This window comes from Solanum pennellii, chromosome 7 (assembly GCF_001406875.1).
Source record: "Solanum pennellii chromosome 7, SPENNV200".
NCBI classification, from domain to species: Eukaryota; Viridiplantae; Streptophyta; class Magnoliopsida; order Solanales; family Solanaceae; genus Solanum; species Solanum pennellii.
Genome location: NC_028643.1, coordinates 43,718,369 through 43,729,408, shown reverse-complemented (window position 1 = coordinate 43,729,408; position 11,040 = coordinate 43,718,369). Strand labels below are relative to the sequence as shown.

Here is an 11,040-nt window from a genome sequence, read left to right as displayed (position 1 = left end):
CCCCCACTCCAATCGCTGCCCCCACCCCAACCAAATTCCTCTACTCTAATCGCTGCCCCCACCCCAATCAAATTCACCCACCATTTCCCTTGTTCTTCTTCTTAACACCATTTGGAGTGTCGAATACAATTGATTTCAGGGAGTGGGTGATAGAGGAACTTGATAATGAAAATCTTTGGAGTTGTGTGCTTAAGTATTTAGTGAAGGAAATTGTTGGAATTGAGATTTACAAGCCGAAATTGTTAGTTAAATACTTTTCTTGAGATTAGATTGACTACATCGAACCGTCATCGTGAAGATCAACAAAAATACAATACAATCAACACAAAAAAGAGATGAGTAAATCGAAGGAAAAAATAGAAGAGAAAGAAATTTGAAGAGAAAAAATCGAGAAAAAAACGAGAGAAAAACTCAAAATTTTCCAACAATGGTGTTGAGTGATAATAAAGAAGAAGATATGGTCTTTAAAGGTAAAAATCTGATTTTTGAGGTTTCTCACACTCTAGTTTTGTGTGTATCATACGCTCCTTATGGAGTCTTTCCACGTAGGATGTCACATCAAAAATTGTGTTTAAAATGATGTGTTTGGATGGTTTAGGGGTTCAAATGAAAAAAGGATAAGTAGAAGGGTTCAGAATACAAACAGATAACAGTACAAGGAGTTATGAAACTTTCTCCTTTTTTTTTTTGGCTTTACCAGTTATTTTTCAGCGACCTTTACTGAGCTTTCCTGTAGAGTTATGCCTTTCTGATTACTTTTGAAAATTACTAGATACTTGAGGCTCAGTCAGGTCTTTTGACTTTAGCCCACAAAGTTTCTGAAGAAGGCATTGAAATATTGTAAGTCTTAAGCAAATGATTATTTCAGCGACCTTTTCGTGCTTTAATATCCTTCAGGATTATAATGCATCCCTTTGGTGCCAGATGCAATAGTTTCTATTAGTAGCTTATGTCCCTAAAGTAATAATCTTGTCTACTAAGTTTTGATTGGCCATCATAATTCATATTAGCAAGTAAATATTTTAAAACAAAAAGTGATTAGACCCTTCGCGGTGGCTCAATGATTTGAGTTTGGGACTTTCATGTTGGAGGTATCAAGTTCGAAACCCCTTGCCAGCGAAAGCAAGGAGTTTGCCTTTTGGTTCGAGCTCGTGACCCCAAGCTTGCCTAGTGCGTGTGTGGTTTGCAAGCTATTGCATAGGAACGGAGTTTTTACCCTGTGAGCCCTCAAAGGGTAGCAACTACGGATTTCCCTTACTATAAAAAAAGAGAAGGGATTAGCTCAAGAATACTAAAGAATGTGCTAATGACAATGTTAAGTTAAATAAACCTGCCACTCCTAATCACAAAAAGGGATTAGCTCAAGAATATTAAAGAATGTGCTAATGACAATGTTAAGTCAAATAAACCTGCCACTCTTAATCACAAAAAGGGATTGGCTCAAGAATACTAAAGAATGTGCTAATGACAATGTTAAGTCAAATAAACCTACTACTCCTAATCGTCAAATAAGCCTGGCACTCCTAATCACTTGATAATATGTTGTAGTTAAGTTTCTTTCTCCCAAATAGGCTTTCCATATGTTAATGACGGAAACGTGGACAAAGATCCCAAAATTCATGATCATGGTACTTCTAGAATATCTCCTCTATGTAAATTTGAGGGGCCTAGGTAACGTCAATAATACGTGTTAGTTTCTTGTTGCACGAAGCTTCACTGATGCTTATGTTAGGACCCAAGACTGTCCCCTAGACGTGACATGGTGCCTAGCACCATAAGTGACCCCAAGCTAACCACATGGCATGAGATGACACTGATAACTTACATAACTGACTAAATGAAAACATACTAAAGTCTCAAAGAGCTATCATATCATAAAGGAGAGATCTTATACAAAGGCAACATATCAGAAAACAACTATTGTCTGAAAAGCCTCTAATCATAATGAGTTGCTAGGACAAGTCCCTAGCTAACTATATTCTATCTGAAAATTGATAGTAAAGACAAGAATAAAATTATAAGTGGTGTCCTCGAGGAGATAAGGACTCACATGTTCTCCTAATTGGTTTATAGGGGCACAATTAATCGTGGCTATGATGAGGTGCGTCAGAACCTATATTATGAAACAATATAGGCCAAAAAGTATACGGCCAATATTCGAAATGTACTGAGCATGAGGAAAATGCATAAACATGACATAAGAACATGATAATTTTGTAGAACATGCCAATTGAATGACCAAGGAAACATAACTTGAAAACTGATGATTGAATCAAAAATCATAGTACAAGGTTATGCAATATCTGAAAACATACAACATGGAGTTCAGTGTTCCACTCTCACATCGAAAATAGAGCATTTCAATTGCCAAGGTATGGACCATGGAATCTGAGCTAAGGAGGATCCATTAACTAATGTCTATATGAGACAAATCCTATGGCGGCACATAGTTTTTTGGCTTAGAAATTGCTACTAAAGGTCCATGGATGCTAAACAAAAATCTTCGCCCCAAAAGTTCACTGGTGCTAAGTATACTCCCAACGGAAACATGCATAAACCTGTAAGCAATAATAATCTCATAATACTAAATAATCCATGAAAAATCTAATATTTTGAGTAGCTCCTACATCATGATAACTGAACATAATCCGAAGGTCTAACCCATTGGTACCTCCTTAAAGTTGACACGAAGTTTCACTTAGATACCTTAATTGGACGATGTTTATTTTAAACACCCCACATAGGATACCGCTGAGGCATTTTGACACCTTTTGCTTACATGGTACAATGAGTGTGATACACTCATTATATGCGCGTGAGAGACTTATTTAGCTATTCTTAATTTTATTTCTTCATCTTCTTCCCCATTTTCAACCACCATCTTTCCAAACTTAAATTCCTTCCACGAAGAAATAGATCTGATGGTGACAGAGGAAACAATGAATTCTAGAAGCATAGATTTCCTCAAGTTTGAACATATTTTCTTATTTTGTTTTCCTTCTTCCTCCTCGATTTAGTTTAACAAAAAATAACATATATCTTACCTCTGATTTTTTTAGATTTTGAAGCGTTTAAAATGAAATAGGTGTTAATGAAGGAAAACACATCACATCGCCTTGCCCTTTCTTTTAGTAGCTGATTTGATTATTGAAAAGTCTAGAAAAGTTTCAAGAAATTATATTTAGTACTGGATAATTCATATTGCACAAGACTTAGATTGTTGGGGATAAAACAAATCAACTTTGGATAAGAAAACGATGGGGGTTGGGATTGTATTCTGCAAAAGAGCGCTTCGAATTACATTTATTCCCTTCAATTTTGAGTGTGCACAAATAGACACTTAAGCTTGTATGAAGTTGAACAAATAGACACACATGTCCTACATGTAATCCTACATGTCATTTTTTGTCCTACGTGTATTGTGCCATGTAGAACTTACATGTTTATTTATTTAAAGTTAGATAATTAAGTGTCTGTTTGTGCATTATGCAAGTTGGAGGTCAAAGTTAAAATTTAAAGCCAAATTTAAGGTTTTATATATATATATATATCGTGCTGATTTTAAAATAGTTAAATTGTTTAGGTAAACTGCTACATGTCATTCATGGATTGTCTCAGTGTTATAAAAAGCGCGTTTAAAGCGCAAGGCGAGGCGAAGAGCAATGCATGCACTTTTCTTCCTTGAAGCGAGGCGACATTTAAAAAGCGACCGCACGCTTAGTTTGAAAAAGCGCTAATTAGGGTTTTTATTTTATTTTTAAAATTGAACGTTTTTTTTAATTTCTGAAATCTTCTTTTACGACTTCACAAGACCTCCTTTCGCGACTTCAAATGTTTTCTTTGAACTCTTGCAAGGTTTGAACTGCTGCAAGTTCTCTTCTTTCTTCTTCTCTGTGAGGTTGCGATTGTTTTTTTTTTTTTTTTTGGTTGGTGCTGTGTTTTTTCCTGTATTGTTATTGCCGCGAGGCTACCACTAATGTAAGTTCTCTTTTTTTTTTTTCAATTTCTATTACTGCGCATTTTTTTTTCCAATTTCTATTCCTACCCTGTCTTTTTCCAATTCTAGTGCTATGTTTTTTTTTAAATTTCTATATAGTGTGAATGTGATAAGTGATATGCGTATGCTGGTTGCTGCTCTTAATAGTCTTTATTTTTTGTACTTAGTTTATTTGTTGTTCAAATACTAAGTTACACTTATTTTTTGCTTGTAGTAACTAGTAAAGTTGTAACTAAGTTTATTTATTTTTTTTATACTAAATATCACTTTCCTTTGAAAAAAATGTGCGCTTTGCTTCTCGCTCAAGAGAGCCTTCATCGCTTTTTTCCGCTTCTCTCTTCCCAAAACACTGCAGTACTGACTATTTTTTTTTCTAAAAATTTAAAATTCATTCTTAAGAATTATTTTGAACACAAACGACACATGCCCAAAGTTGATTCGACACTTTACATATCAGCAACGAGTATAACACACCTACCCACTATATTTTTCCTGATTATAAATTTTTTTTGTCAATTTGACACAACGAAACCCTATATTTGATGTTTAAAATAAACATTGTCCAGTTAAGGTGTCGAAGTGAAACTTCATACCAATTTTAGGGGGCCATCGATGAATTGGGCCTAATCTGAATGATGCAATATCTAAAGAGAAAATTATATAAAATGACAAACTAATAAGTCAAATTAAATGCTATAACCACACTTTGATTTAATTGTGCGTGTAACAAACTGTTTGCCAATTACCTCTCTTCCTCAAACTCACGCTCGCCACTCTCCCTCTCTCGCTCCATCTCTCGCTCCCTGACACTTTTATACAAACACAAATATATAAAATGCGTTTGTCTTTGTATAAAATGAGAAAAAAATTGTATATATACATATATTTTTGTTCCCCTCTCTCCCTTCTCCCAGATCTTGCTCGCCACCCTCGCATCTATCGCTTATACAAACAGAAACGAAATGTATAAATTGCGTTTCTGTTTGTATAAAGCGAGAGAAAGTTGTATATATACATGCAAATACATATATCTTCATCCTATACACTTATAATTATACAATATAAATATTCCCCAGCCCAATTTTCTTGTCTTTCTCTCTTTTTTATTTTATACATACAAATTATACAGTTGATTTGTATACAACAACGTTCTTTTGTATTATACAATTGGTTTCTTTGTATACGTATAGCGAATTATATATATTTATGTTTGCTATGGAGCGTAATTATGCAAACTTTGGTATAACATACAAATATGAATTTTGTGTTTGCTATATGTGAAAGTTGCTCATATCTGAAAGCATCTAAATTATGATAATTATATACTGAGAGATACTTCAATTAGAAGCATCATACTTTATGGAAATATTGATAACATGAGACATGCATTTGAAAAATAACATAATTATGATCATAAAATACTTATATGCTATGAGTTCATCAAAATTCACCGAAAACATTGAACTATGATCAATTCCTGCATAATAGAATCAATCATTAAGAAATCAAAATTCAACAAAAACCCATAAGAAATCATGAAACTCTAGAATTTGGGGGATTTATAATTGAGAAATTGAGGTTTCTATTGGACTACCCATTGATGAAGTTCCCACATACCTTGATTGAAACCCTTGCTTTAATCCTTCAATGGAGACTTGAAATCTTGGATCCATAGATTGCTTTAGGGAGAAGACTTGAGAAAGGGAAGATTGAATTTTGGGAGAATGAGAGTGAATGGGGTGGTTAAGGGTCATAGGAATCAGGAATACCCATTTAAAATAAGCCAAAACAACATAGCATAGAAATTAAACGAGTAGGAAAAGACTAAAAAACCCCGTATTAAAAAGGGCCGAATAGGTACTACAAGGGCATCTAAAGATCATAGATCCTTTTACGACCTGTAGAAGCCTCTGTATAGAAATCACCTAATTTATGAACGTTCAACCACGAGACCATACTACGAATCGTAATTCCTTGTAAGATCTCTACTATCCAATTGTAGAATCCCAACTACTGAAATTACCTAGTCCCAGAAGAATGAACCACGAACCTAATTACGGCTCGTGGTTCCTTTTACGAGTCGTACTAATGGGTTGTCAACTCAATGCACGGAAGGTCCTAAAGTTTTCGGGCTTGGAACTATGAGAGCCTTTCCACGACTCATGAAACAAACCACGAGTTGTAAACATCACTCCTCCTGTTCAAGTCAACTTTCAAACTTTCAGAAATTCTTCATGAGGGTCTCTATGACCCGTAGAACTCAGAATGATCCGTAACTCACTCGTAACCATTGAGACCCTTAACCTGATTTCTGAAGTCCAATTCCCGGATGGTTCCTATGAGGCATGTGCTATTCTACGACTCATAGACTGCTTGTAAACACCAAAATTCTGCATACTTCTGTAGATTTCTGCACTTTCCTAGTATATCAGAGTTAGGCACTTTCAAGGTGTTACAACTGAAGTATGTGTCTCCTTAGGTTATAAAAGAAAAAGCAAAAAGCCTAATATACCCCTTAATTATGTCATTTAAAACTGATAATTTGATATACTTCTCGTTATAAAATTGGCTTATGTATCCCAGTTGTTACACAAATGACTCAAATATCTTTTATCTTATTCCTAGTTTTTTAAAGGGTCAAATATGCCCTAAATTATTCGAAAAGGTCTAGAAATACCCTCCGTTTAAAGTTTGGTTCACTCATGCCCACGCCGTCCAACTGTTGGTCCAAATATGCCCTTATGGGCTTTAGTTGCCATGTTGGACATATCCAACTCATTTTTCATTTCTTTAAATGCCTCATGAAATTGCTATGTCATTTTGACCTTACCACATGACATTTATATGAAAATGGAAAGATATTCGGACTCATAACCACCTAATCCGATTCATAAATCAACCCACTTTTAAATTAAATTATCCGATCGATTTTCAACAATTTTGTTTAATTTTTATTTTTTCGGTAAATCCTAAAAATGAGTAATTGATTAGTAAAAAAAATAGGAAGAATATGAAAAAAAATATAAATTTAACGCCAAAAATTCACAAATAATTATAATAACCTTAAATTCAATTTAAACACTTTTTTAAATTTTTTATTTTTTCGATGAATCCTGAAAATGAGTAATTGATTAATAAAAAATATGAAAAAATATAAATTAATGCCAAAAATTAAAAAATAAATACAGTAAGCTTAAATTCAACAATTTTTCAATATTTTTTTAATTTTTAATTTTTTCGGCGAATCCCAAAAATGAGTTTATTAACAACAAATATGAAAAAATATAAAAATTACGCAAAAAATTCACAAATAAAAAAATAGGAAAATATGAAAAAAATATAAAATAAAAAAAATTGTTGATATTATTGAATTTAAGGTTACTATATTTATTTGTGAATTTTGACGTAAATTTTTTATTTTGTTTATATATTTTCCCCCTTTTTATTAATAAATTACTCATTTTCGGTATTTGTTGAAAAAAATAAAAATTTTTAAAAAATTGTAGATTGAAATGTTACTATATTTATTTGTTAACTTTTAGCGTTAGTTTATATTTTTTTTCATACTTTTCATATTTTTTATTAATCAATTATTCATTTTCGAGATATGCCGAAAAATAAAAATTTAAAAGAAGTATTGAAATGTTAGATTTAAGGTTAGTATATTTATTTGTGAATTTTGGCGTTAATTTTATATTTTTTGTCATATTTTTTATTAATCAATTACTCATTTTCGGGATTTACTGAAAAAATAAAAATTAAACAAAATTGTTAAAAATGGGTCGGATAGTGAATTTAAAAGGAGTTGATTTATGGGTCGGATTAAGTGTTTATGTGTTCGAATATCTTTCCATTTTCATATAAATGTCATGTGGTAAGGTCAAAATGACATGACAATTCCATGTGACATTTAAAAAAATAAAAAAATGAGTTGGATATATGTCCAACATGGCAACTAAAGCCTATAAGGACATGTTTGGACCAAAAGTTGGACGGTGAGGGCATGAGTGAACCAAATTTTAAACGGAGGGTATATCTAGATCTTTTCAAATAGTGTAGCGGCATATTTGACCCTTTTCTCTTAAAACAAATATCCATGTAGGTGTATATTTGATCCTTTTCACATGTATTTTTTTTTGACCTTTTAGATTCAATGACTAATTTGAATTTGTTATTTCGATGATTAAATTTATTCTTTTTACTAACTTTCTTGTACAATTTATCAGAGATACCCCAACCTTTTTTTACAAACACAAAAAAATTACATTAGCCGCAAAAAAATTTCTAAATTTTTTCATACTTTTTCTCTTTCTCCATTCACACTTTTTTCATTTTATTTCATATATTTTTAGACAAAAGAAATTCTAAAAAATTAAGATAAGAATAAGAAACTCAAATAATGAAAATCAAAGAAGTTGAAAAAAATATCATGTGTGAAGGATCATATATACCCCTACATGTTTTTTTGAAAATTAAAAATTAAAATAATAAATTTAAAATTAGCTTATCTCATTTGTTATATGAATAGGGTATATGTGAGTCACTTTTGTAACAGTACGCATATATGTGAGTGATTTTGTAATGGTAGGGGCATATGCCAACCACTTTTGTAATGAGAGGTATATCAACTATAAAAAGCAAAATTGAGGAGTATATCAGATCATTTTCCCTAAAAGAGTAAAAACATTAATGCTCAGATTATTCTAGACTTCTATTTAGGTTTTAGATTACTGTGCATCAGATAGCCTTTCTTATTAGGGGTGGGTCATCAGATTGGATTTTGGGTCTTAAAATTCAAGAGATTACATCTAAATAAGTTTGGATTGGGTCAGTTTTTTGACGTTCGGATTGGATCAGTTTATATGTTCGTCTTCGGATTAATCAGTTTGGTTAATTTGGATTTTCAATTTTGAGCCTACAAGTTGAATTGGTTCTTCTTCTTCCTACAAAAATGAACATCCAAGTACCCTTTGGGGTGACACAATGGTTTGGGCGTCTCAAGTTCTAAACCCCTTGCTAGCAAAAGCAAGAGGTTTGCCTTTTGGGTCAAGGTCGTTGCACCGGGATTGCCTAGTGCGGGTTACCTATCCAATGTGGTTTGCGAGTTATTGCATAAGAGCGTTTTTTACCCTGTGTGCACCAAAAGGATAGCGGCTGCGAGTTTCGCTTGTCATAAAAAAAATTAAAAATTGAACATCCAAGTACAATATTCATGCCAATCTGTCATGATGATTCCCCATGCCAAGTATTGAGGTCTGAGATTGATTGGTCTAAACATAGTAAAAATCATGTCTAAATAGAAAATATTTTAACAGATGATTTAATATTTTGGATTTTCAAATATATCAAAAATTCGAAGCTATCCAATCCATAATTTGAAAATTCCCAACCAAAAATCTAAAAAAATCGGATTTCGGATTTGTCCAAACTATACCCATCCCTATTTCTGATACATTAGGTTCTTGTGATTCTCATCATTGGCTTACACATGAGATTTTTCTATAATAATGCAGAGTACTTGGTCATTCTTAGACTACCATTTCAATTGAGACATAAAATACAGTTTTAGTTTAACTCTGTACATCTAAAATGGGACACTACTCTTGTGCATAAAGTTAGGGTAGATGACTTCCCTTTCAGCACCCTATGATACTACAGTCGAAAAAAAATCTTGCCTTTCAGTTTTTGAATTTTTTTAGTTGTTTGTCTTTCTGGTGCCCCATGTCAGTACACTCTACAAGGATGGGGAGCGGCCTTGGTTCTTGGTATAGAATCAAGCATGCTTTGATCAGTTTCTAAATTTTGCTGGAGAGGTGATTTTGTTGGTTAAATTGATCTATATAGCGGTTCTCGGCCATTTATATTTTTGTCAAAAGTCCTTCTGATGAGGAAACACTGAGAAATGTTTGACAAAGAAAGAGCAGTAAACTCAAAGAGGAACCTGTTAAGTGGCAGCTTCTTATTCTGGCATGAATTTCCATGTGAAGTTATAAGCTTCCAGATGATGCCTACTTTCCTGTCCCACATTATTCCAGAATTGACCATTTTGTTAGAAGAATGTTTTTTTTTCAACCTAATTTTGGTAATTACACCTGTTAAAGAGAGGAAGAACTTGCAACAGAATATGGTTTGTTCATTTGTCAGATTTCATAGTTAAAGTGTTTAATTCAACTGCTTCATTCTTTCAGGTATGACCAATGTTAAATGTCATGAGAAGTTCAAGAGATGCATAAAGAAAGTGCAGAAGTCTGGGAAGGCCGGGTTTACTAGAGATTGCCCCTATGATGTAGCTGTTCCAACGATGGTACAGGGTATGGACATGGCTATTTTGTTTAGCCAACTTGGAAACTCGAAGCTTGAACTTTGATCATTTCACTCTGCTAGTGAGAAACCGTATACTTGAAATGCTTGCATTAACCATTCCTTGCTGCTTCAATTGTACAACAGGAATTTTATTCATCTCTTTTTAGGAGCTTTTCCTTTTTTAGATGTCCATTTTGTATTAGCGCCAAAGACGTAGCTATTCCATTGTTAAGGTTTATCAGTGGAGGTTTCTGTATGTCTAATTGGTACCACTGTTCATTAGTGGTTTTTGAATAGGAAGAGACTTGACAAATTCATGTTGATTGGCTGCTGGATAAGCTGCATAGTAGACACCTGCTAGTTTTGCTGAGGTTTAGAGGAATGGATCAGATTTGCCCCTCTACAACAATAACAATTTATCTAGTATAATCCCATATTTGCCACTCTGTTGATAAACATAATATATATTGAAGATTCGTTATACTTCTAACCCTACCTCGTGGAGGTAGAAGTTGTTTTTGAAAGATCTAGATTTGCCTTTATTGAACTTATCATTACCTTGTGGAGGTAGAAAAGTTATTTTTGAAAGACCCAAATTTGCACCTCTGTTGATAAAAATAGTATATGTTTAACATGTGTTATACGTTGCGAACAAAAACATCTCTATCCTTGAGAGTGTTGTTAAAACAATACCTCCATTATTAACAAAGCTCATGGTGGCAAGGATCTAGCTATTATTA

At 33.1% G+C, this 11,040-nt stretch overlaps 1 protein-coding gene across 2 annotated transcripts in view; it reads left to right on the top strand.

The window, feature by feature from the left end:
* Positions 1-10,783, top strand: part of LOC107026293 (probable phospholipase A2 homolog 1) — a 22,545-nt gene extending 11,762 nt beyond the window's left edge. For both annotated transcript variants that reach the window (XM_027918369.1, XM_015227202.2), the window contains one exon: positions 10,186-10,783. In XM_027918369.1, the coding sequence (XP_027774170.1) occupies positions 10,186-10,364 (179 nt within the window). In that variant the 3' untranslated portion in view covers positions 10,365-10,783. The remainder of the gene's footprint in view (positions 1-10,185) is intronic.
* The last annotated feature ends 257 nt before the right edge of the window (positions 10,784-11,040 follow it).